Source organism: Somniosus microcephalus, chromosome 4 (assembly GCF_052327205.1).
Source record: "Somniosus microcephalus isolate GS21.2 chromosome 4, FLI_Smic_1.0, whole genome shotgun sequence".
Lineage (NCBI taxonomy): Eukaryota > Metazoa > Chordata > Chondrichthyes > Squaliformes > Somniosidae > Somniosus > Somniosus microcephalus.
This window is the reverse complement of record NC_140990.1, coordinates 316,685,103-316,711,457: the sequence shown is the minus strand read 5'-3', so window position 1 is coordinate 316,711,457 and position 26,355 is coordinate 316,685,103. Positions and strand designations below refer to the sequence as shown.

Below are 26,355 nucleotides of genomic sequence, written 5' to 3'. Positions count from 1 at the left end.
CATTGCTCAGATGTCCCATTGCCCAGGGTGTCCATTGCCCAGGATGTCCCATTGCCCAGGTGTCCCTTTGCCCAGGGTGTCCCATTGCCCAGGGTGTCCCATTGCCCAGGATGTCCCATTGCCCAGGGTGTCCCATTGCCCATGATGTCCTATTGCCCAGGATGTCCCTTTGCCCAGGATGTCCCATTGCCCAGGATGTCCCATTGCCCAGGTTGTCCCTTTGCCCAGGATGTCCCATTGCCCAGGATGTCCCATTGCCCAGGGTGTCCCATTGCCCAGGATGTCCCATTGCCCAGGGTGTCCCTTTGCCCAGGATGTCCCATTGCCCAGGATGTCCCATTGCCCAGGATGTCCCTTTGCCCAGGGTGTCCCATTGCCCAGGATGTCCCTTTGCCCAGGATGTCCCATTGCCCAGGTGTCCCATTGCCCAGGATGTCCCTTTGCCCAGGATGTCCCTTTGCCCAGGTGTCCCATTGCCCAGGATGTCCCTTTGCCCAGGATGTCGCTTTGCCCAGTGTGTCCCTTTGCCCAGGATGTCCATTGCCCAGGAAGTCCCTTTGCCCAGGATGTCCATTGCCCACAGGATGTCCCTTTGCCCAGGTTGTCCCTTTGCCCAAGCTGCCCATTGCCCAGGTTGTCCCTTTGCCCAGGATGTCCCATTGCCCAGGGTGTCCCATTGCCCAGGGTGTCCCTTTGCCCAGGGTGTCCCTTTGCCCAGGGTGTCCCTTTGCCCAAGCTGTCCATTGCCCAGGATGTCCCTTTGCCCAGGGTGTCACTTTGCCCAGGTGTCCCTTTGCCCAGGATGTCCCTTTGCCCAAGCTGTCCATTGCCCAGGTTGTCCCTTTGCCCAGGATGTCCCATTGCCCAGGGTGTCCATTGCCCAGGATGTCCCATTGCCCAGAGTGTCCCTTTGCCCAGGATGTCCCTTTTCCCAAGTTGTCCATTGCCCAGGATGTCCCTTTGCCCAAGCTGTCCATTGCCCAGGATGTCCCTTTGCCCAGGGTGTCACTTTGCCCAGGTGTCCCTTTGCCCAGGATGTCCCTTTGCCCAGGATGTCCCATTGCTCAGATGTCCCATTGCCCAGGGTGTCCATTGCCCAGGATGTCCCATTGCCCAGGTGTCCCTTTGCCCAGGGTGTCCCATTGCCCAGGGTGTCCCATTGCCCAGGGTGTCCCATTGCCCAGGATGTCCCATTGCCCAGGGTGTCCCATTGCCCATGATGTCCTATTGCCCAGGATGTCCCTTTGCCCAGGATGTCCCATTGCCCAGGATGTCCCATTGCCCAGGTTGTCCCTTTGCCCAGGATGTCCCATTGCCCAGGATGTCCCATTGCCCAGGGTGTCCCATTGCCCAGGATGTCCCATTGCCCAGGTTGTCCCTTTGCCCAGGATGCACGGTGGCATAGTGGTTAGCACTGTTGCCTCACAGCGCCAGGGACCCGGGTTCGAATCTGGCCTCGGGTGACTGTGTGGAGTTTGCACATTCTCCCCGTGTTTGCGTGGGTTTCCTCCGAGTGCTCCGGTTTCCTCCCACAGTCCAAAGATGTGCGGGTTAGGTTGATTGGCTATGATAAATTGACCCTTAGTGTTAGGGGGATTAAATACGTGGGGTTACGGGGATAGAGTGGGATATGTGTTGGTGTAGGGGTTACGGGGATCGGGTGGGATATGTGTCTTTGCCCAGGATGTCCCATTGCCCAGGTGTCCCATTACCCAGCTGCTGCAGACGGGGGGGGGGGGGAAGCAGACCACGTGCCCACCCGCTCGCTCTCCGGGGGCGGGGTTTCCCGGGTCCCACCTCTCGCGAGATCTTTAGTGTGCGGTCGGATGAAGTCCTGTTTCTGCTCTCGCGTGACCTGACAGTTGAGCCGGAGCGATCTCACCCTCAGCAACAGCTGGTGGCGTTCTTCAGGTACGTTGACATTTACCGGCAGTGGCTCGGGGAATATACTGACAGCTAAGAGAGGAGAAGGAAGGATAAGGTTGGGGTGAAGGGAAATAAATGTTTAACCGCAGCCGAAGTTGGGTCGGTTCTTCCTGAGTGAGGGCCCGAGATGCGCCGCTCTCCTGACAAGAGTTTGGTTAAAAGGGGGAAGGAGGAACTACAACTCCCAGCAGACACTGGGTGTGGGGCGCATGCGTATCTGGCGAGGCATATCGACTGCGCATACGCATATCGCACGGCAAGTCGGTTGCGCATGCGTATCTAGACATGCATCTTCGCCACGCAAACGTCCAGCGAGTTGGCGCATGCGCTGCTGTGGCGAGCTTCACTGCCTGCTGCCCTTCATAGAAACATAGAAGATAGGAGCAGGAATCGGCCATTCGGCCCCTCGAACCTGCTCCGCCATTCAATGAGATCATGGCTGATCATCCAAATTCAGTACCCTGTCCCTGCTTTCTCCCCATATCCCTTGATCCCCTTAGCCTTAAGAAATATATCCAACTCCTTCTTGAATATATTTAATGAATTGGCCTCAGCTGCCTTCTGTGGTAGAGAATTCCACAGGTTCACCACTCTCTGGGTGGAGAAATTCCTCCTCACCTCAGTCCTAAATGGCTTACCCCTTATCCTTAGACTGTGACCCCTGGTTCTGGACTCCCCTGCCATCGGGAGCACCCTTCCTGCATCTAGTCTGTCTAGTCCTGTTAGAATTTTATAAGTTTCAATGAGATCCCCTCTCATTCTTCTAAACTCCAGCGAGTACAAGCCCAATCGTCCCAATCTCTCCTCATACGTCATTCCTGCCATCCCAGGTATCAGCCTGGTGAATCTTCGCTGCACTCCCTCCATGGCAAGAACATCCTTCCTCAGATAAGGTGACCAAAACAGCACACAATACTCAAGGTGTGGTCTCACCAAGGCCCTGTACAACTGCAGCAAGACATCCTTGTTCCTGTACTCGAATCCTCTCGCTATGAAGGCCAACATACCATTTGCCTTCTTAACCGCCTGCTGCACCTGCATGCTTACCTTCAGAGACTGGCGCACAAGGACACCCAGGTCTCGTTGCACTTCCCCTTCTCCCAATCTATTGCCATTCAGATAATAATCTGCCTTCCTGTTTTTGCCACCAAAGTGGACAAACTCGCCTTTATCCACATTGGGCAGATGCATGGCAGATGCAGTATAATCACCCAACCTGTCCAAATCATCCTGGAGTTTCTCGGCATCCTCCTCACAGCACACACGCCCACCCAGCTTTGTGTCATCTGCAGACTTGGAGATATTACATCTAGTTCCCTCGTCTAGATCATTAATATATATTCATCAGGGAAGGGAAACAAAATCCTCTGTCACTCTCATTCAGGCTTACAAGTTGTGATCTAATTTATACTTTTACACACACAGTTAAATACAGATTTTTGTTTGTCATTCTCTGGATGTAGACATCGCTAGCAAGGCTGGCATTTATTGCTCGCCCCTAATTGCTCTTGAGAAGGTGGTGGTGAGCCGCCTTCGTGAACCGCTGCAGTCCGTGTGGTGAAGGTGCTCCCACAGTGCTGTTAGGGAGGGAGTTCCAGGATTTTAACCCAGATCCATATGGTCATCTGGTTTTAAGGCCCTTCTTAAAACACAACAACAACTTGTATTTATATAGCACCTTTTAACGTAGTAAAACATCCCAAGGCGCTTCACAGAAGTGATTATCGAACAAAAGTTTGACAGAAGCGCCACAGAAGGAGAAAGTAGGACAGGTGACCAAAAGCTTGGGCAAAGAAGTAGGTTTTAAGGAGTGTCTTAAAGGAGGAAAGAGAGACAGAGAGGTTTAGGGAGGTAATGCCAGAGCTTGGGGCTCTAGGTAGCTGAAGGCACGGCTGCCAATGGTTGAGCGGATTATAATCCGGGATGCTCAAGAGGGCAGAGTTGGAGGAGCGCAGATCTCTCTGAGGTGTGGGTGGAGGTTGTGGGGCTGGAGGATGTTCGAGATGGGATGGGGTGAGGCCATGGAGGGAATTTGATAATGAAGATGAGAATTTTAAAATCAAAGTGTTGCTTAACCAGGAGCCAATGTAGGTCAGCGAAACAGGGGTGCTGGGTGAATGGGACTTGGTGCAAGTTAGGACATGGGCAGCCGAGTTTTGGATGACCTCAAGTTTACGGAGGGTAGAACACAGGAAGCCGGCCAGGAGTGTGTTGGAATAGTCAAGCCTAGAGGTAACCAAGGCATGGATGAGGGTTCCAGCAGCACAGACCTATTTGATCAATTTTTTTGGACACCCTTTCTAACATCTTTGGTCCAGTACAAAAGCAAAATACTGCGGATGCTGGAGATCTGAACTAAAAACAGAAAATGCTGGAAAATGTCAGAACTCTGATGAAAGGTCATCAACCTGAAACGTTAACTCTGTTTCTCTCTCCACAGATGCTGCCTGACCTGCTGAGTATTTCCAGCATTTTCTGTTTTTATCTTTGGCCCAGTGCCCTATTTTCTGAATACACACTTTTTGAAGTGCCTTGGGACATTTTTCTACATTAAATGTGCTATATATCATAGAATCATTCATAGATATATATATCTATGCAAAGTCTTGTTGGATTGTAATAATGTCATTTATTTTGTGCTTTACTGCTTCTCATAGTGGTTTACAGAATTAAAAAGTGTAACTGTTGTTATGTAGGCAGTCTGTGTAACCTTTTAACATAGCTCACTCCTAACATTTTCCCAATGTTGCCTCTGTTTTGGAAGATGTTTGAGGGTAACCTGTTTGGTATTCTCGCCCCGGTCTTCGTCTCGAGGGCTGCACTGTCGGAGGTGTCGTCTTTCGGTGGGCGTAAAAGATCTCACTGCACTATTTTTAAGTTATCCCCGGTGTCCTGGCCAATATGTATCCTGCAACCAACATCACTAAAACAGATGATCTGGTCATTATCACATTGCTGGTTGTGGGAGCTTGCTGTGCACCAATTGGCTGCCGTGTTTCCTACATTACAACAGTGACTACATTTCAAAAGTACTTCATTGGTTGTAAAGCACTTTGGGACGTCCTGAGGTCGTGAAAGGTGCTATAGAAATGCAAATTCATTCTTTCTATGCATTATTTGTTACTGAAAAGTTAATCTACATCCATACCTTCCTCTGCTAGTGCCATTGTCAAACTGGTTCCAATGATGCAATCCTAGAGTGACTCTGACCTGCTCCGTTGCATTAGGGAGGTGCCCGCTTCACCACATCTGACACAGTTGAGGTCAGAACCTTATGACCTGAGGGAACACGAGCATAAAATGAGATCCTATTCCCTGGCACAACGTTATAAAGCTTCAGTTTAAAACTAACAACTGAAGGCTGAAGTGACTTTTATAGTGGGGTTTGCAGACTGTGGTTCCGAGGTTAATTCAGTCCTACTTATTATTTGCTGGTGTGCCGTATTTGAATTGCGTGAGCCCTGGGGGTTTGGAAAGGGCTATTTTTAGTGACGCTGGCTCCCTGGTGGGTAAGTCCTAAATCAAACCACCGAGATCTGTTCGTATCACCAACCTGAGGTACGTGAAAATTATTGCAACCTGATTCAAACTCAACGGCCCGGAATTTGCACTGGGTAACAATGGCGAAGTAACGGCATTCGCTGTCATTACCCCTTGAAACTGACCGCAACATCAGGATGTAGTGCATGCATGTCTAAAAGTGGAAATCCTGAAGTTGCGATCAGTCGATCGCTGCTCCGACACTGAGTGCACTCTGCCCCCCCCCCCCCCCCACCGCATAGCCAGCAATCAGTGAAATCAGTGAAACTGATATAAACTTGGGCTTTTCTGTGGTAATATCGCTGTTAAATACCCCATTCAATGTTGGGCCTTGTTGGAATAGGTGCAAATGCTCTGGCCCTGAAAAACTAATTTTAATTTTGTGGAGTGTCAAATTTCTCCATTTTGATAAATTCAATTTTTAAGAAACTTTAAAAAAAATTGTATTTTTTTTTAAGTTTGTTCATATTTATTTCAAATATTTAAAAGCAACTTCTTCACTGCCTGGTTCTCGGTCTGTGAGAATTCTGCATTGTGATTGGCTGCTTAGACAGCTTGTTGACGTCACAGCAGCTCGCCTCAGGGAATTCCCACTACATTACACTGATCTCAGCTGCACTTCGAGAAAGTCAAACTTCTCGCCACAGAGATTGCGAGATCTTTCTCGGCAGCTTTCTTCAAGGCCAGGAGCGAACGCCTTTGCTTCGCCGCTGACCGCAAATTCCGGGCCTATATGTGATGCCCAAAGCTCTGTGGTACTCACTTCTACAGTCAATGAAAACAAAGACCTTGGAGACGCCTGATTTATAACACTAAAGCCAGGTCTAAATTATGAGGACAGGTTGCACAAACTTGGTTTGAATTCCCTTGAGTTTAGAAGGTTGAGGGGTGACCTAATTGAGGTTGAAAAAATGGTAAAGGGGTTCGGTAGGGTAGAGAGAGAGAGAAAAACTATTACCTCTGGTGGGGAAATCCCGAACAAGGGGGCATAACCTTAAAATTAGAGCCAGGCCGTTCAGGAGTGAAATCAGGGAGCGCTTCTTCACACAAATCTGGAACTTTCTTGCCCCCCCCAAAAGGCTGTGGATGCTGGGGGGTCACTTGAAATTTTCAAGGCTGAGGTGGATAGATTTTTGCTGGGTAAGGGTATCGAGGGATATGGAGCAAAGGCGGGTAAATGGAGTTACGGTACAGATTAGCCACGATCTCGTTGAATGGCGGAACAAGCTCGAGGAGCTGAATGGCCGCCGCCTCCTCCTCCTATGTTACACTTGATTTGTCCAGGAAGATGTGGATCACCTGCGCAAATTCCTTATGCTGCTGCAGGCAATCCTCCAGATTCCCCAGTCAGGAGGTTTGCCTGCAACATTGGGAGCTCACTGAGGTGATTCGGGATCCTCCCAGGTGGGGAGGGGGGAAATGTGATCTGCCAACCTTTAGATTTCTGTACGTTTTGAAAATGATTTTTTTTTTTGTCATTTCTTCAGCAGCGTAAAGGATGTCCCTTGGACCATGGGCCAAACTATCTGCATCTGCTCTCGTGGGATAATCACCATCGATAATAAGCGTTATTTCTTTATCCAGAAGCTGGATGAAGGGTAGGTGATCACTGCCGCTATTGTCTTGATTCCTTGTGTAGGGGTTATGGCTTGCTCTGCGCTAAAAGATTACAGGAAACTTTCGATTTACCGGCACCTAAATAACCAGAAATCTCTGTTAACCGGCAAAATTCAGGAGTAGGTTCAGGTAAGTTTTACTTCATATTAGTTGCCGTTCCTGGATCTGTGGCTGTGTAATCGGGGTCCCTGCACTTAACAGGGACGCTTGGTCTGTGGCCGGGCTTCTTGCACCTGTTGCTAAGCAACAGGGAAGCCTGGATTTGTTGCTGTGTACGGAGCTCTTGTACCTTTTAACTTTACCTCTCTGTAATCCGGACTTTTTGATGAACCGGCACCACGCCGGTCCCGTCAGTGCCGGATAAAAAAAGAATTTCCTGTAGAATCATAGAATCTTACAGCACAGAAGGAGGCCATTCAGACCGTCATGCCTGTGCCGGCTCTTTGAAAGAGCTATCACGTTTTGCCCCACACCCCAGCTTTTCCCCCATAACCCTGCAGTTTAGTCCTCCTCAAATACATGTCCAATTGTCTTTTGAAAGTTCCTCTGGAATCTGATTCCACCACCCTTTCAGGAAGTGCGTTCCAGATCTCAACAACCCTCTGTGAATACATTTTATCCTCATTTCCCCTCTAGCTCTTTTGCTAATTATTTTACAGGAAACTCTCTTTTAACCGGCACCTAAATATCCGGAAATCTGTCTTAACCGGCAAAATTCAGGAGTAGGTTCAGGTAAGTTTTACTATATATTAGTGGCCGTGTAACCAGGGTTCCTGCACCTGTGGCCGTGCAACAGGGACTCCTGCATCTGTGGACGTGTAACCAGGGCTCCTGCACCTGTGGCCATGTACGGGGCTCTCGTACCTTGGTAAGTATACCTCTCTAATCCAGACTTTTTGATCAACCGGCACCACGCCGGTCCCATCGGTGCCGGATAAAAAAGAGTTTCCTGTACATCTTATGACCTTAGGTTACCAACCCACTTGCCAGAGGAAACAGTTTCTCCCTACTTGCTCTATCAAATCCCCACATCATTTTGAACACCTGTATTAGGTCTCCCCTTAACTTTTTCTGCTCTAAGGAGAACAACCCCAGCATCCTGGTAAACCCCCCCCCCCCCTCCTCTAACTTCTCCAAGCTTCATGCTTCCTAAAGTGCGGTGCCCAGAATTGTACACAATACTTCAACTGAGGCGTAACCACTGATTTGTAATGGTTTAGCATGACTTCCTTGTTTTTGTATTCAATGCCCCTATTTACAAAACCACGGACTGCGTCTGCTTTCTTCACCGGCTTATCAACTTGCCCTACCGCCACCCCCAAGATTATTTGAAACATGGAATTATTTCGGCCATACAGACCTGCAGGTTCCACGGTTTAAGAACATAAGAAATAGGAGCAGGAGTAGGCCAATCGGCCCCTCGAGCCTGCTCCGCCATTCAATAAGATCATGGCTGATCTGATCCTAACCGCCAATCCACTATCACAGAACCATCTCCTGAATCTAACAGAATTAGACACATGAAATAGGAGCAGGATCAGGCTACACGGCCCCTGGGCCCGCTCCGCTACCCACAGGGCCATGACCGATCCGAACCTAGACTCGTGTCCAAATTCCTGCCCGCTCCCCATAACCCTTAATTCCCTTTACTTCTAGGAAACTGTCTATTTCTGTTTTAAATTTATGTAATGATGTAGCTTCTACAGCTTTTTGGGGCAGCATATTCCATGGACCTACCACCCTCTGAGTGAAGTAGTTCCTCCTCATCTCAGTCTTGAAAGAGCAGCCCCCCCTTATTCTAAGACTATGCCCCCTAGTCCTAGTTTCACCCATCATCGGGAACATCCTCCCCGCATCCACCCGATCCAACCCCTTCACAATCTTATATGTTTCAATAAGATCGCCTCTCATTCTTCTGAACTCCAATGAGTAGAGTCCCAATCTACTCAACCTCTGCTCATATGTCCATCCCCGGGATTAACCAAGTGAACCTTCTTTGTACTGACTCGACAGCAAGTATGTCCTTTCTTAAGTATGGACACCAAAACTGTGCAGTATTCCAGGTGCGGTGTCACCAATACCTTGTACAACTGAAGCAATACCTCCCTATTTTTATATTCTATCCCCCTAGCAATGAAAGCCAACATTCCATTGGCCTTCTTAATCACTTGCTGCACCTGCATACTAACCTTTTGAGTTTCGTGCACCAGGACCCCCAGATCCCTTTGTACTTCAGTACTTTCCAGTTTCTTGCCATTAAGATAATAACTTGCTCTACGATTTTTCCTGCCGAAGTGCATAACCTCACACTTTCCAGTATTGTATTCCATCTGCCAAATCTCTGCCCACTTACTTAGCCTGTCTATGTCCCCTTGCAGGTTTTTTATGTCCTCCTCACTCACTACTTTCCCTCCCATCTTAGTATCATCTGCAAACTTTGATATGTTACACTCGGTCCCCTCCTCCAAATCGTTAATATAGATTGTAAAGAGTTGGGGACCCAGCACTGACCCCTGCGGAACACCACTAGTTACTGATTGCCAGTCTGAGAATGAACCATTTATCCCAACTCTCTGCCTTCTGTTAGATAGCCAATCCTCTATCTATGCCAGAATATTACCCCCAATCCCGTGATTTTTTATCTTAAGCAATAATCTTCTGTGTGGCACCTTGTCAAATGCCTTTTGGAAGTCTAAATACACTACGTCCACTGGTTCCCCTTTATCCACCCTATATGTTACTTCCTCAAAGAACTCCAACAAATTTGTCAAACATGACTTCCCCTTCATAAAACCATGCTGACTTTGTCCTATTAAATTATGATTCTCCAAATGTCCTGTTACTGTCTCCTTAATAATGGACTCCAATATTTTACCTACCACAGATGTTAGGCTAACCGGTCTATAGTTTCCAGCCTTCTGTCTACTGCCCTTTTTAAATAAGGGCGTTACATTAGCAGTTTTCCAGTCTGCCGGGACGTTTGCTGAGTCAAGGGAGTTTTGGAAAATTATTACCAATGCATCCACAATCCCTACCGCCACTTCCCTCAAGACCCTAGGATGTAAGCCATCAGGTCCAGGTGATTTATCCGCCTTGAGTCCCATTATTTTACCGAGTACCACTTCCTTAGTGATTTTGATCGTGTTTAGCTCCTCCCCCCCCCCCCCCCCCCCCTATAGCCCCCTGTTTGTCCAGTGTTGGGATATTCTTAGTGTCTTCTATTGTAAAGACTGATACAAAATATTCATTCAGTGTTTTTGCCATCTCCATATTTCCCACCATTAATTTCCCGGTCTCATCCTCTAAGGGACCAACATTTACTTTAGCCACCCTTTTTCTTTTTATATAACTATAAAAACTCTTACTATCTGTTTTTATATTTTTTGCTAATTTACTTTCATAATCTATCTTCCCTTTGATATACCTACCAATTCGTCCAATGAAAAGCGACGAGTTAGGAAAGTAACTATAGGTTTTTATTGACTAAATAACCGAGCCCACCCTCATGGGTGATCGGATCCAACAAGGAGGAATACCAGCCAGTCGACTACCTTTATACCTGGGCAGGTAGGTGGAGCCATGGGCGGAGTCAGCGGTGGTCAGCCCAGGTATAACAGCGTGACAAGAGGCGACCTCGTATAGTGATACAACAGTGAGAACAGTGAGAACAATATAACAGTGATAACTATAGTGTAACGATAGTGAACGATAAAAGTGGTTTACCACATTCACCCCTTCTTTAGATTTGAGTCCGGCGGGGTGAAGTGTACTACCAGTTCTGGTATGTCAGTCTGTCCGGAGGCCTCGTAAGCCTCTCCGATCGTCGCAGCGGCAGTGTTGCATTATCCGGTGTTAATGCTGGTGTCTGCGTGGTCGGCGAAGGCTCGTGGGGTTCCGGCGAAGGCTCGTGGGGTCCGGCATGCCGTCTACCTGGGCTGGGATTGGGGGGGTGGTGGGGGGGGGTAAAGGTGGTGCCTCCGGAGTGCCCGAGGGTGCGAGGTCTCGTAAGGAGACAGTATCCTCCCGCCCGTCTGGGTAGGCCACGTAGGCGTACTGGGGGATGGCGTGCAGGAGGTTCACCCTCTCTACCAGGGGGTCCGTTTTATGGGCCCTCACGTGCTTTCGCAGCAGGACGGGCCCCGGAGAGGTCAGCCAGGTTGGTAGCGTGGTTCCTGTAGTCGACTTCCTGGGGAAAACAAACATTCGTTCATGGGGGGTGGCGTTAATGGTAGTGCAAAGTAGTGACCGGATGGAATGCAGCGCTGTCGGGAGGACTTCCTGCCAGCGGGAGGTTGGGAGGCCCTTAGACTTTAGGGCTAAGAGGACGGCCTTCCTGATGCGCTATCAATTCTAATAAAAGGCTAGGCAGAGTTCAGAACAACAGGCTTTTATTAACTACTGAATTGCACTTCAGACAGATCAGGACTATGCCTCTAGTGGACGACCGAATGCCAGGAGCTGCCATGCGGCCGCTCTTATACTCGGTAGCCCAGGGGCGGAGTCAGCTGAGGCATAGTCAGGCATAACAGTGAAACAAGAGTGAACGACAACAACAACAACGACAACAGTGAACACAGTGAACTACAGTGGTTTACCACATTCACCCCTCGTTTAAAATTAAGTCCGGCGGGGTGAAGTGTATCAAAAGTTCGAGTAGGCGAGTCTGTCGGGCGGCCTCGTTTGCCGTCGAGATCTTCGTGGCGACGGTTGCGATGGTACAGCTTCCCACGACGCGTCTTGAGCGGGGTCCAGCACCGGCGTATCGTCCCCTTTGGTGTTGGGTGGGCGAGTGGGCTCCGGCTGGTCCTGGGGGCGCGGCATGCCGTCTACTGGGGTGGAATGGACAGGGGTGAGAATTGGGTCTACTGAATTTTGGGCCGTGTCGGAGGGGGTCGTGGTGGGGGGCAATGGTGGCGGGTCAGTGGACCCCGAGGGTGCCAGATCTCTAATGGAGACTGTGTCCTCCCGCCCGTCCGGGTATGCCACGTAGGCGTACTGGGGGTTGGCATGGAGGAGGTGAACCTTCTCTACCAGGGGAGCCGTTTTGTGGGACCTTACATGCTTCCTCAGCAGGACGGGCCCTGGGGACGTCAGCCAGTGTGGTAGTGAGTTACCGGATGTGGACCTCCGGGGAAAAACAAACATTCGCTCATGGGGGGTTGCGTTGGTGGCTGTACACAGCAGTGACCGGATGGAGTGGAGCGCATCGGGTAGGACATCCTGCCAACGGGAGGTCGGAAGGCCCCTAGATTTTAAGGCTAGGAGGGCCGCCTTCCAGACCGTCGCGTTCTCTCTTTCAACCTGTCCGTTCCCCCGGGGGTTGTAGCTGGTGGTCCGGCTTGAGGCAATACCTCTCATGAGCAGGTACTGACGGAGTTCGTCGCTCATGAAGGACGAGCCCCGGTCGCTATGAATATAGCTGGGAAAACCGAACAGAGCAAAGAGGTTGTGCAGGCATTTAATGACCGTAGCGGTGGTCGTGTCCGGGCAGGGGATGGGAAACGGGAGTACTCATCAACTATGTTGAGGAAGTACACATTACGGTCAGAGGAGGGGAGGGGCCCTTTAAAGTCGATACTCAGGCGCTCAAAAGGGCGGGTGGCCTTGATCAGGTTTGCTCTGTCCGGCGTATAGAAGCGCGGCTTGCACTCTGCACAGACTGGGCAGCTCCTGGTCATGGTCCTGACCTCCTCGATGGAGTAAGGCAGGTTGCGGCCCTTAATGAAATGGAAGAACCTGGTGACCCCCGGGTGGCAGAGGTCGTTGTGGAGGCCCCGTAGTCTATCGATCTGCGCGGTGGCGCATGTGCCTCGCGATAGAGCGTCTGAGGGTTCGTTGAGTTTCCCTGGCCGGTACAAGATGTCGTAATTGTAGGTGGAAAGTTCGATTCTCCACCTCAAAATCTTGTCATTTTTGATTTTACCCCTCTGCTTGTTGTTGAACATGAAAGCGACTGAACGCTGGTCAGTAAGCAGGGTAAATCGTTTTCCAGCCAGGTAGTGCCGCCAGTGGCGCACCGCCTCCACAATGGCCTGGGCCTCCTTTTCCACAGAGGAGTGTCTGAGTTCGGAGCCCTGGAGGGTTCGTGAAAAGAAGGCCACGGGTCTTCCCACCTGGTTAAGGGTAGCGGCCAGGGCGAAGTCGGATGCATCGCTCTCCACCTGGAAGGGGATGGACTCGTCTACCGAGTGCATGGTGGCCTTGGCAATGTCATCTTTTATACGGTGAAAGGCTAAGTGGGCCTCCGCCGTCAGGGGGAAGGAAGTGGACTTGATAAGTGGACGGGCTTTGTCCGCATAATGAGGGACCCACTGGGCGTAATAGGAAAAGAAGCCCAGGCACCTTTTGAGGGCCTTGAGACAGTGGGGCAGGGGAAGTTCCATCAACGGGCGCATCCGGTCAGGGTCAGGACTGATGACTCCGTGTTTCACCACGCAACCAAGGATAGCGAGGCGGGCTGTGCGGAATATGCACTTTTCCTTGTTGTACGTGAGGTTTAGGAGTTGGGCCGTGCGGAGGAACTTATCAAGATTGGCGTCATGGTCCTGCAGGTCATGGCCGCAGATGGTCACGTTGTCTAGGTAGGGAAACGTGGCCTGTAACGCATTCTCGTCGACCATCCGGTCCATCTCCCTCTGGAAGACGGAGACACCGTTGGTGACGCCAAAAGGAACCCTGAGGAAGTGAAAAAGGTGGCCGTTTGCCTCGAAAGCTGTGTACTGGCGGTCCTCAGGGCGGATAGGGATTTGGTGGTATGCTGCCTTGAGGTCAATGGTCGAGAAAACGCGGTATTGCGCTATCTTATTAACCATGTCGGCTATGCGGGGGAGGGGGTATGCGTCCAACTGGGTGTACTTGTTGATAGTCTGGCTGTAGTCGATGACCAGGCGCTGCTTGTTGCCGGTCTTAACGACTACCACCTGGGCTCGCCAGGGGCTGGTACTATCCTCAATAATCCCCTCTTTCAGGAGCCGCGTCACCTCAGATCTTATGAAGGATCTGTCCCCGGTGCTGTATCGCCTGCTCTTTGTGGCGATAGGCTTGCAGTCGCGGGTGAGGTTGGCGAACAGGGGGGGGGGGTGTGATTTTGAGGGTGGAGAGGCTACAGGTGGGGCGCGGTGGGCTATTTAAAAACTGCTGGTTGCAGACAGTGAGTGGGGGAAAAGGTCCACCGTATGTCAAGGTGACACTCTTAAAGTGACAATGAAAGTCCAACCCCAGTAGAACGGCAGCGCAGAGATGTGGCAGGACGAAGAGCTTTACATTTTTATATACGGAGCCCTTCACCGAGAGGGTCACTACGCAGTAGCCGCCGACGTCTGCTGAGTGGGATTTCGAGGCCATGGAGATCCGATGGCGCGTTGGCCGGACCGAGAGAGAATAGCGCCGTACTGTATCAGGGTGTATGAAGCTCTCCGTGCTCCCGGAATCAAAAAGGCAAGTTGTGGCGCGGCCATTTACCTGGATGTCCATCGTGGACCTGGCTAGCTGATGGGGTCTGGATTGATCCAGCGTGATGGAGGCCGCTGTGGAGTCGGTAGCGTCGCTGTAGAACCCCGGTGAGGCGGCGGTGGGTGAGTCGGGGGCCCGTTGGCAGAATGGCAGACAAGATGGCGGCGTCGGAGAGGAAGGACAAAATGGCGGCGCCCATGACGATCCCGATCCCCACGAGGCTGGAGGGAGGCAAGATGGCCGCTCCCACGAATCGCACGCGGCGCTGCTGGAGGTAGGAGTCTTCTGGCTTCTGCAGACGCCAGCGTAGTGTCCCTTCTTACCGCAGGCAGAGCAGACAGCGTTTTTCGCCGGGCAGCGCGCCCTGGGGTGTTTGGTTTGGCCACAGAAATAACATTTCTGGCTCGGGCGGGACATCGCTGCAGCAGTTGAGGCCAGGGCCCGTGGCGGCGCCGCGTCCCAAGGTGGCGGCGGCTGCGGCATCCATGAGGCGGCCGCGCGGTCCGGGGAGTAGGCCTCCATGTTCCGGTGGGCTACGTCCAACGAGAGGGTGAGTGAAATCGCCTTCTTCAGGTCGAGCTCGCTACTTTCCAGCAGTCGCTGCCGTGTGTGAGTGGACCTGAGGCCCGCCACGAGGGCGCCCCGGATGAGCTCCTCCGTATGTTCCGTGGCTGTTACTTGCTTGCATTCGCAGGCTCGGCCGAGTTCCTTCAGCGCCCGCATGTATGCTTCTGTGGGTTCGCCGGGCTGTTGTTTGCGAGACCCCAGGAGATGTCTTGCGTAAACATAGTTGACCGGGCGTGCGTATTGCTCCTTCAAGATGTCGATAGCCCCCTGGTAGCTCGTAGCGTCCCGGATAAGGGCAAAAGCTCGGTGGTTTACTTTAGAGTTCAGCACCCTGAGCTTGTCGGCATCGGCGGCGACGGTCTCGCCGGATGCAGTCAGAAAGGACTCAAAACAGTGCAGCCAGTGCGAGAACTTAGCAGTCGAGTCCGGTTCTTGCGGGTCGAGTTCCAGGCACTTGATCTTAAGAATCTGCAGCATCGTTTTTTTTTCAGTAGTTAATAAAATTGATGCGCTATCAATTCTAATAAAAGGCTAGGCAGAGTTCAGAACAACAGGCTTTTATTAACTACTGAATTGCACTTCAGACAGATCAGGACTATGCCTCTAGTGGACGACCGAATGCCAGGAGCTGCCATGCGGCCGCTCTTATACTCGGTAGCCCAGGGGCGGAGTCAGCTGAGGCATAGTCAGGCATAACAGTGAAACAAGAGTGAACGACAACAACAACAACGACAACAGTGAACACAGTGAACTACAGTGGTTTACCACACTTCCATACCGTCGCGTTCTCTCTTTCCACCTGGCCGTTCCCTCGGGGGTTGTAGCTGGTGGTCCTGCTTGCAGCAATACCTCTCGCTAGCAGGAACTGATGGAGTTCCTCGCTCATGAAGGAGGAGCCCCGGTCACTATGTATATAGTTTGGGAACCCAAACAAGGCGAAGAGGTCGTTCAGGCATTTGATGACCGTGGTACTGGTCATGTCTGGGCAGGGGAAGGCAAAGGGGAAACGGGTGTACTCATCAACGATGTTGAGGAAGTACACATTACGGTCAGAGGACGGGAGGGGCCCCTTAAAGTCGATGCTCAGGCGCTCGAAGGGGCGGGTGGCCTTGATCAGGCTTGCTCTGTCCGGCCTAAAGAAGTGCGGTTTGCACTCGGCACAGGTCTGGCAGTTCCTGGTCATGGTCCTGACCTCCTCGATGGAGTATGGCAGGTTGCGGGCCTTAATGAAGTGGTAAAGTCTGGTGACCCCGGGGTGGCAGAGGTCGTTGTGGAGGGTCTGAAGTCTATCACTTTGCGCGCTGGCGCATGTAATTCGTGACAGAGCAGCAGGGGGATCGTTCAGCTTACCTGGCCGGTACAAGATATCATAATCATAGGTGGATAGTTCGATTCTTCACCTCAATATCTTGTCATTCTTGATTTTGCCCCTCAGCTTGTTATTAAACATAAAAGCGACCGAACGCTGGTCGGTGAGGAGGGTAAATCGTTTGCCTGCCAGGTAATGCCTCCAGCGTCGTACCGCCTCCACAATCGCTTGGGCCTCCTTCTCGACCGACGAGTGTCGGATCTCAGGGCCCTGTAGGGTCCTTGAGAAGAAGGCCACTGGTCTCCCCTCCTGGTTAAGGGTAGCGGCTAGGGCGAAGTCGGATGCATCGCTCTCCACTTGGAAGGGGATGGACTCGTCCACTGCGTGCATTGTGGCCTTGGCGATGTCTCCCTTAATGAGGGAGAAGGCTGCGCACGCTTCCTCCGTAAGGGGGAAGGATGTGGACTTCATGAGGGGTCTGGCTTTGTCTGCATAATTGGGCACCCATTGGGCATAGTAGGCGAAGAGCCCCAGGGTTCTCTTCAGAGCCTTTGGACAGTGGGGGAGGGGTAGCTCCATGAGGGGACGCATTCTTTCGGGGTCGGGGCCGATGACTCCGTTCTCTACTACACAGCCGAGGATGGCAAGGCGCGAGGTGTTAAACACACATTTCTCCTTATTGTAGGTGAGGTTCAGCCGTTGGGCCGTACGGAGGAATCTCTCCAGATTAACGTCATGGTCCTGCCGGTCGCGGCCGCAGATGGTGACGTTATCTAGGTAGGGGAACGTGGCATGCAGCCCGTTCTGGTCAACCATCCGGTCCATCTCCCTTTGGAAGACCGAAACCCCGTTGGTGACGCCGAAGGGAACCCTAAGGAAGTGGTAGAGGCGGCCGTTCGCCTCGAAGGCTGTATACTGGCGGTCCTCAGGGCGGATAGGGAGTTGGTGGTAGGCCGACTTAAGGTCGATGGTCGAGAATACTCGGTATTGTGCAATCTGATTGACCATGTCAGATATGCGGGGAAGGGGGTATGCGTCCAGCTGGGTGTACCTGTTTATGGTCTGGCTGTAGTCGATGACCAGGCGATTTTTATCGCCGGTCTTAACGACCACGACCTGGGCACGCCAGGGGCTGCTGCTCCCCTCGATAATGCCCTCTTTCAGGAGGCGCCGCACCTCATAGCTAATGAAGGCTCTGTCCCCGGCGCTGTACCGCCTGCTCTTGGTAGCGACGGGTTTGCAGTCGGGGGTTAGGTTAGCGAACAGGGAAGGTGGCGGGACCTTGAGGGTGGATAGGCTGCAGGTGTTACGCGGTGGGCGGTTTAACATCTGCTGGTTGTCGACTGTGAGTGGGGGGAGGGGTCCACCGTATGCTAGGGTGACACTTTGGAGGTGGGATTGGAAGTCCAGCCCTAGTAGGACGGCAGCGCAGAGCTGGGGGAGGATGAGGAGTTTAAAGTTTTTATACTCCGTACCCTTAACCGACAGGGTCACAGCACAGTAGCCGCTGATGTCCGTGGCGTGGGACCTCGATGCCATCGAGATTCGGTTGCGCGTTGGCAGGACAGGGAGGGAGTAGTGGCTCACCGTGTCTGGGTGGATGAAGCTCTCCGTGCTTCCGCTGTCGAACAGGCAGGTCGTGGCGTGGCCGTTTACTTTGATGTCCATCATCGACTTGGACAGGTGATGCGGGCGGGCTTGATCCAGAGTGACGGAGGCTAGTGTGTAGTTGAGTGAGTCGTTGTCGTCTGCGGGTGAGGCGGTCGTCGGGTCCGGAGGCACGGTGGCAGTCGAGCGTGGTGGGTAAAATGGCGTCTCCCACGAGGTTGGACAAAATGGCTGCCCCCATAACTCACATGAGGCACTATTGGTGTCGGTTGCCTTGATCAAAGATGGCCACCCCCATGACTCACGTGTGGGGATGCTGGCCTCTGTTGCCTTGAAGGAAGATGGCCGCCCCCACAGTTCGCATGAGGCACTGCTGGCCTCTGAAGATCCACTCCTGCAGGCCTTAGCAAAATGGCCTTTCTTCCTGCAGGTTGAGCAGGTGGAGTTCCTAGCTGGGCAGCGCAGCCTCGGGTGTTTCTCCTGGCCGCAGAAAAAGCAGCCGCGGGGGTCCGATGTCGGAGCCGGTACCGGGGGTGGCGGTCCCGATCGGGTCCGGGACGCCGACGCTGAGGTAGGTCCCGGGGGCGGCGCGGTGAAGGGTATTGTGGTTGGGGTCGGGCCCGAGTCCCAGGGTCGCGAACAGTACCTGGAAAACGCCTCCTGGTCCCGATGGGCCACCTCCAGGGAGAGAGCGAGGGCTGCAGCTTTGTCCAGGTCGAGGTCCCTTGCTTCCAGTAATCGCTGCCGTGAGTAGTCGGACCGTAGGCCTTTCACGAAGGCATCGCGGACGTTGTCTTCCGTATTTTCTGCCGCCGTTACTGCTTTAAAGTTACAGTCTCTGCCGAGTGCTTGTAGCTCCCGTAAAAATTCCTCCACCGGCTCCCCTGGCAGTTGCGGGCGGGACCTTAGGAGGTGCCTGGTATACATGGGGTTTACCGGGGTTTGGTACTGTCTTTTCAGCCGGTTGATGGCGTCCTCGTATGTTTTAAGGTCCCGGATGAGCGCGAATACTTTAGGGCTCAGTTGGGCGTTCAGGACTCTTAGCTTGGATCTCTGAGGCACGCTGGACTCTTCCAGGTAGACTTCAAAGCAGCCCAGCCAGTGATCGAAGTCGAGGGCTGAGTTCGCTGCCCGTGGATTTAGATCCAGGTACGGTGGTCTGAGGGCTCGCAGCCAAGCCGGCTGCTGTGACTGTTGTGGCTCGGCGTCTGAAGGCTGTTGTGGCTGGGCGTCTGGCTGGTCAAACATCATAAAATTGATATACCTATCAATTCGTCCAACGAAAAGCGACGAGTTAGGAAAGTAACTATAGGTTTTTATTGACTAAATAACCGAGCCCACCCTCATGGGTGATCGGATCCAACAAGGAGGAATACCAGCCAGTCGACTACCTTTATACCTGGGCAGGTAGGTGGAGCCATGGGCGGAGTCAGCGGTGGTCAGCCCAGGTATAACAGCGTGACAAGAGGCGACCTCGTATAGTGATACAACAGTGAGAACAATATAACAGTGATAACTATAGTGTAACGATAGTGAATGATAAAAGTGGTTTACCACACCCTTAATCAATCTTTTTGTTATTTTTTGCTGTCTTTTAAAGTTTTCCCAATCCTCTATCCTCCCACTAGATTTGGCTACCTTATATGCCCTTGTTTTTAGTCGAATACTATCCTTAATTTCTTTACTTAGCCACGAATGGCTGTCTTTTCTTTTACACCCTTTTCTCAGTGGAATATATATTTTTTGGAAGTTGTAAAATAACTCCTTAAATGTACACCACTGATCATGTATCGTCTTACCCTTTAATCTATTTTCCCAATCCACTCTACTCAATTCCGCTCTCATACCTTCATAGTCTCCTTTATTCAAGCTTAGCACGCTTGTTTGAGATCCAACCTTCTCACCCTCTAATTGAATATGGAATTCAACCATGTTATGGTCACTCATTCCAAGGGGATCCTTTACTAGGACATTTTTAATTAATCCCATCTCATTACACAGGACCAGATCTAAGGTTGCTTGCCCCCTGGTCGGTTCAGTTACATACTGCTCAAGAAACCCATCCTTAATACACTCAATGAACTCATCCTCAAGGCAGCCCTGCCCAATTTGATTTGTCCAATTAATATGATAGTTAAAATCCCCCATAATTATAGATGTTCCCTTATTACAAGCCTCAACTATTTCCTGATTGATACTCCGTCCAACAGAGTTGCCACTGTTCGGAGGCCTATAGACTACGCCCACTAGTGTTTTTTCCCCTGTCTGTGTGGAGTTTGCACATTCTCCCCGTGTTTGCGTGGGTTTCCTCCGGGTGCTCCGGTTTCCTCCCACAGTCCAAAGATGTGCGGGTTAGGTTGATTGGCTATGATAAAAATTGACCCTTAGTGTTAGGGGGATTAAATAGGGTGGGATATGGGCCGAAATGGCCTCTATCTGCACTGTGAGGTTTCTGTGATCTTCTATTCCTTACCTCCACCCAAACTGTTTCATTATCCTGATTTTTGACCCAATATCATTTCTCTGTATTACAGTGATTCCTTCCTTTTTTAACATAGCCACCCCACCTCCCCTTCCTTCCTGCCTGTCCTTCCTGATCGTTAAATAACCTGGTATGTTTAATCCCAGGGTTGCAATGAGTCACCCAGAGCAGCATTTGGGACATTACCATGTGCCATGGTTCCATCTTCTGACTGCTATCCAATGATGCCTACTGGCGAGTATGCATTCTGGGTATCTGGTGAGGGTAGGATTCAGCTGTGATGCACCCCCACCTCCTGATCTCAAACATGAAGAATGAAAGAAAAAGATGACTTAAATTTATATAGCGCCTTTCACAACCTCAGGACATCCCAAAGTGCTTTACAGTCAATGAAGTACTTTTGAAGTGTATTAATGTTGGGAAACACGGCAACCAATTTGCGCTCAGCAAGCTCCCACAAACAGCATTGAGATTATGACTAGTTAGAGTAATCTTTTTTTTTAGTGATGTTGGTTGAGGGATAAATATTGGCTTTGACACCGGGGAGAACTCCCCGACTCCTCTTCAAAATAGTGCCATGGGATATTTTACGTCCACCTGAGAGGGCAGGCGGGCAATGCTCCCATTAAGCTGTACAGCCGCGCAGTCATCTGCGAGGCCCTGCGCAGGCCGCTCACCGGCTTTCACATTGTAGATGGCGCGCATGCGCAAAAGTTTGAATGGGCCGTGCAGGAGGGGATTCGGTTTAACGTCTCATCCAAAACACAGCGCCTCTGACGGTGCAGCACTCCTTTAGTACTGCAGTGGGAGTGTCAGCCTAGATTTTGTGCTCAAGTCTCTGGATTGGGGCTTGAACCCACAACCTTCTGACTCAGAGGTGAGGGTGCTGCCCACTGAGCCACAGCTGATCTTGAATGGGGCACTGGATGGTTGCTGGCACCTGACTAACTATTGCCAGCAAGTGTTTGAGAATTCAGAAGAGATTGGGACAAACAAAGATTCGAGTGTGATGACGAGCCAACTTTTTTCACCCCCCGCGCACACACCCCCACCCCCCCGGTTCTCATGTTGAGTTCTCAGTTTCAACCATGTTACCCCAGGGAAATGCTGACGGAGGATCAGATACTTCCCACAGGAAGGGTAGAAGCAGAGTGAGGGTCAGCGCGGGCAGACGCTCTTGTAAATCTTCTGATGTCCAGCTTCAGATCTGATGCTGGTGCCAAGCCATCCTGGGTCACTTGCCATTCTCTGGTCAATAGTAATGGATGGGCATCATGATATGAAGCCTTTGTCAGTACTGCATAATTACTTATAGTGTAATAGCGCGGTGAGTTGGACACTCAGCGCACTGTGCTATTAGTGATATGGTGAAGATCTACACCCTCTAAATTCTTGGTAACAACAACTTGCATTTATATAGCGCCTTTAACGCTGTAAAACGTCCCAAGCCGCTTCTCTGGAGCGTTATCAAACAAAATTTGACAATGAGAACCGTGAGGAGAAATTAGGACAAATAGGTTGGTTAAATACGAGCGTCCTTGTAGGAAGAGAGAGAGAGGTTTAGGGAGGAAATGCCACAGCTTACGGCCTAGGCAGCTGAAGGCACGGCCTCCCATGGTGGAGTAATGGCAATAGGGGATGCGCAAGAGGCCAGGAATGGAGGTGTGCAGAGATCTCGGAGGGTTGTAGGGCTGGAGAAGGTTATAGAACTCTGGAGGGGCGAGGCCGTGGAGGGATTTGAACACAAGGAAGAGATTTTTAATTTCAGGACTTTGTGCAAGTTAGGATATGGGCGGCAGAGTTTGGGCTATGGGCGGCAGAGTTTGGGCTATGGGCGGCAGAGTTTGGGCTATGGGCGGCAGAGTTTGGGCTATGGGCAGCAGAGTTTGGGACGAGCTCAGGTCTATGGAAGGTATAAGATGAGAGACCAACCTGCCTCACCATGTCTGTCACCCTTGTCCCAACCATGAGAGCTGTCTGTACTTTTACCGAGCTTCCAAAGTCCACTGTTGCTGGCAGCGGTTGTAACTTCTTCTCTTCCCCACCCGCACCCCTCCTCCCCTCCCAATCTCTCCAAGACCCAAACTTTCTATTGTACTGTACTGTCCACGTGGTTTCGAGCCCCACTACAGAGCCCCACTACAGAGACTTGAGCACAAAAACTAGGTCGACACTCCCATTGTCAATACTGAGGAAGCACTGCACTGTCGGAGGTGCCATCTTTCGAATGAGATCTCAGAGGGTTGTAGGGCTTGAGGAAGTTAGAGAGGGGCAGCTTTTCGTCCCTGTCCTAATATCTCTCTTTATCTGGCTCAGTTTCAAATGTTGTTTGATTACGCTCTTGTGTAGCTCCTTGGGACGTTTTACTACGTTGAGAGGGATTTGAACACAAGGATGCTAACCCTGGGATATTCACCCCGATCAGTTATCTCTCTGGGTTTGGCACGGGTATCAACCCCCTACCTGCCTGCTCTGTTGGGGAGAAGTTAAAGAAGGAGGAGGATGGTTACTTTGAATTCTGTGTCGACGCACTCTCAGCTCCGTTCTCCCTTTCTGTTTCAGGGGTTTCAGCTACGTGGACCTGGTGGAGAGCGCTCAGAACGGCCAATTCTATGCCCTGAAGCGTATCATCTGCCATGACAAAGAAGACCGCAAGAACGCGCTTAACGAGGTGGAGATGCATCGTATGTTCAGCCACCCGAACATCCTGCGTCTAGAAGCACACTGCATCATGGACAAAAGTCCAAAGTGCGAGGGCTGGCTGCTCCTGCCTTATATTAAGGTGGGTCTGGCTGTCTGTCAAGTTAGAGAAAGAATTCTATGTAAGGATGAAACTGCACCCCCCAGCGAGGAGCTCCCAGATAGAGCTACAAGCATATAGTCTTTAATTCTCCAACCCACTACCCCTGTCAGCATAGATCTCTGTCACATTGTGGAATTAACCCTGAGCATATACATGTCAGCCTTGACTCGGTGGGTAGCACTCTCGTCTCCGAGTCAGATCAGAATTTCGTGGGTTCAAGTCCCACTCCAAGAGACCTGTGCACATAATCTCAGCTGACGCTTCAGTGCAGTACTGAGGGAGTGCTGCACTGTCGGAGGTGCTGCCTTTAGGATTCGACATTAAACCGCGGCCCCGTCTGCTCTCTCGGGTGGACGAAAAAGATCGCATTGCACTATTTCGAAGAAGAGCAGGGAAGTTCTGACCTCAGAAAATTGCTGTCAGTGGGACCTTGCTGCGCACAAACTGGCTGCTGCACTTCCCTACATTTCAAAAGTAATTAACTGGCTGTAAAGCACTTTGGGACATCCTATGATCATGAAAGGCGCTGTATAAATGCAAGTTTGTTTCTTACTTTTAAGTTTCGTGTACATGCTCGGTGTCCCTGTGTGATGTTGCATTCGGTGGCACTATTGTACACAATCTTAATAGTTGAGAGCTTGTGAGTGGCTTGCGCAGTACCTTCAAGGTTGCTGCTCGCACGCACGCACGCAGCTTAGAGGGAACGTTGGTGCTGAGGGGGTGCTGCGTTACTATTCAGATAAGACATAAAGCCAAGGCCCCCCTCTGCCTGTTCAAGCGGATTACAGAGCTCCCATGGCACTATTCAAAGAAGAGCAGGGGAGTTCTCCCAATCCTGGTCAACATTCCTTCCTCAACCAAAAGCAAAATAACTGTGACCTTACTGTGTGTAACAACAATGACCGCACTGCAAAGGAAAAAGGAAACACGTTGGTTGTGAAGTGATTTAGTCGCCCTGAGACCCTGATACGGCGCTATGCAAATGAAAGTTCTTTCTTCATCATGTTAATACACCTGCATGCAGTAATACCTGGCTTTTGCCCATATGCTGAGGGAGCGCTGCCCTGTCGGAATTGCCGTCTTTCGGATGAGACATTAAACCGAGGCCCTGTCTGCCCCCTCAAGTGGGCGTAAAAGATCCCACGGGCACTATTTCGAAGAAGAGCAGGGGAGATCTCCCCGGTGTCCTGGACAATATTCATCCCTCAACCGACATTACTGGTTATTTATCTCGTTGCTGTTTGTGGGAGCATGCTGTGCGGAAATTGGCTGCCGCGTTTCCTGCGGTGACTGCACTTCAAAAAGCACTTAATTGGTTGTGAAGCGCTTTGGGACGACCTGAGGTCGGGAAAGGTGCTGTATAAATAAATGCAAGTTCTTTCAATGTAGACAATGAAATTACGCAGCACTTCAGTCAGGATCTGAGAAAAGACAGGTCAACGTCTCGGGTGGGAATCAGCAGAGTATCTTCCTGGAAAAACCGCCAGATGCTGACCGATCTGCTGTACAATGCCAGCCTTTGTTTTAGATTTATTTCAGATTTCCAGTACTCAAAAGTTTCTCATTTTAATCTCCCCATCCGTCACAGTTCTGAAGTGGCTGGTTTCAAACACTTGGTGGTGCTGTGCAAAAGCAAAATGGACGTGCAGATACCCTTAAACAGTGACTAGAAAAAAGACTTGCCTTTATCCAGCGCCTTTCTCAACCTCGGGACGTCCCAAAGCGTTTTACAGCCAATGAAGTGGTTTTTTGAAGTGTAGTCACTGTTGTAATGTAGGAAACGCGGCAGACAATTTGCGCACAGCAAGCTCCCACAAACAGCAATGTGATAATGGCCAGATAATCTGTTTTTTTTGTTCTGTTAATTCAGGGATAAATATTGGCCAGGACAGCAGGGATAACTCCCCTGCTCTTCCTCGAAATAGTGCCGCGGGATCTCTTACGTCCACCTGAGAGAGCAGACGGGGCCTCAGTTTAACGTCACATCTGAAAGACGACACCTCGGCCTAGATTTTTGTGCTCAAGCCTCTAGAGTGGAACTTGAACCCACAACCTTCTGAATCAGAGGCGAGTGCGTTATGCACTGAGCCACAGCTGACAGTCTAGTGCCCAGACCAGGAGCTGTGACAAAATGTAACGAGATGGAAGAGAAAATTAATACAAATAAACACTTCAAAGGGGTAAGTAAATAAAGAAAGGCAAGTAGTTTAGATGCCTTCAAAAGGAATCTAGATGAGTACATGGGAGAAAACTGAACAGAAAGATATGCTGAAAGGCTGAGATAAGGTAGATCGAATGGGAGGAGCGTTTCCACTGTCTACAAGGCACAAGTCAGGACTTTGATGGAATACTCTCCACAGCTCCAACAACACTCGAGGCTTGACCCCATCAAGGACAAAGCAGCCCGTTTGATTGGCACCCCATCCACCACCTTAAACATTCAGTCCCTCCGCCACCGGCGTACTGTGGCTGCAGTGTGTACCATCTACAAGATGCACTACAGCAACTCGCCAAGGCTTCTTCGGTAGCACCTCCCAAACCCGCGACCTCTTCCACCTAGAAGGACAAGGGCAGCAGGCGCATGGGAACACCACCACCTCCAAGTTCCCAGCCAAGTCACACACCATCCTGACTTAGAAGTATATTACCGATCCTTCGTCGTTGCTGGGTCAAAATCCTGGAACTCCCTCCCTAACAGCACTGTGGGAGTACCTTCACCACACGGACTGCAGCAGTTCAAGAAGGCGGCTCGCCATCACCTCCTTAAAGGCAGTTAGGGATAGGTAATAAATGCTGGCATTGCCAGCGGCACCCACATCCCATGAATGAATTGAATGGCCTGTTTCTGTGCTGTATATTCTCTATGTAATATGTAAAGGACTTGGATTTATATAGTGCCTGATCATATCCTCAGTACATCCCAAACCACTTCACATCTAATGAGTTACTTTTGAAATATGTAGGCAAACACAGGAGCCAGTTGTGCACAGAAAGATCCCAGAAGCAGCAAATGGGATGAATGAGCATCTAATTATTATTAGTGGTGAGGGA

The 26,355-nt window shown here is 50.9% G+C and overlaps 1 protein-coding gene across 6 annotated transcripts in view; it reads left to right on the top strand.

Moving 5' to 3' along the window:
• Positions 1-1,830: 1,830 nt before the first annotated feature.
• stk16 (serine/threonine kinase 16) overlaps positions 1,831-26,355 on the top strand; it is a 102,712-nt gene continuing 78,187 nt past the window's right edge. For all 6 annotated transcript variants that reach the window (XR_015078216.1, XR_015078215.1, XM_085986794.1 and 3 more), the window contains exons 1-3: positions 1,831-1,911; positions 6,954-7,064; positions 23,064-23,283. Coding sequence is in view for 4 of the 6 variants with exons in the window: in XM_085986794.1 (XP_085842920.1) it covers positions 6,979-7,064; positions 23,064-23,283 (306 nt within the window). In the remaining 2 variants the exon portion in view is untranslated. The remainder of the gene's footprint in view (positions 1,912-6,953; positions 7,065-23,063; positions 23,284-26,355) is intronic.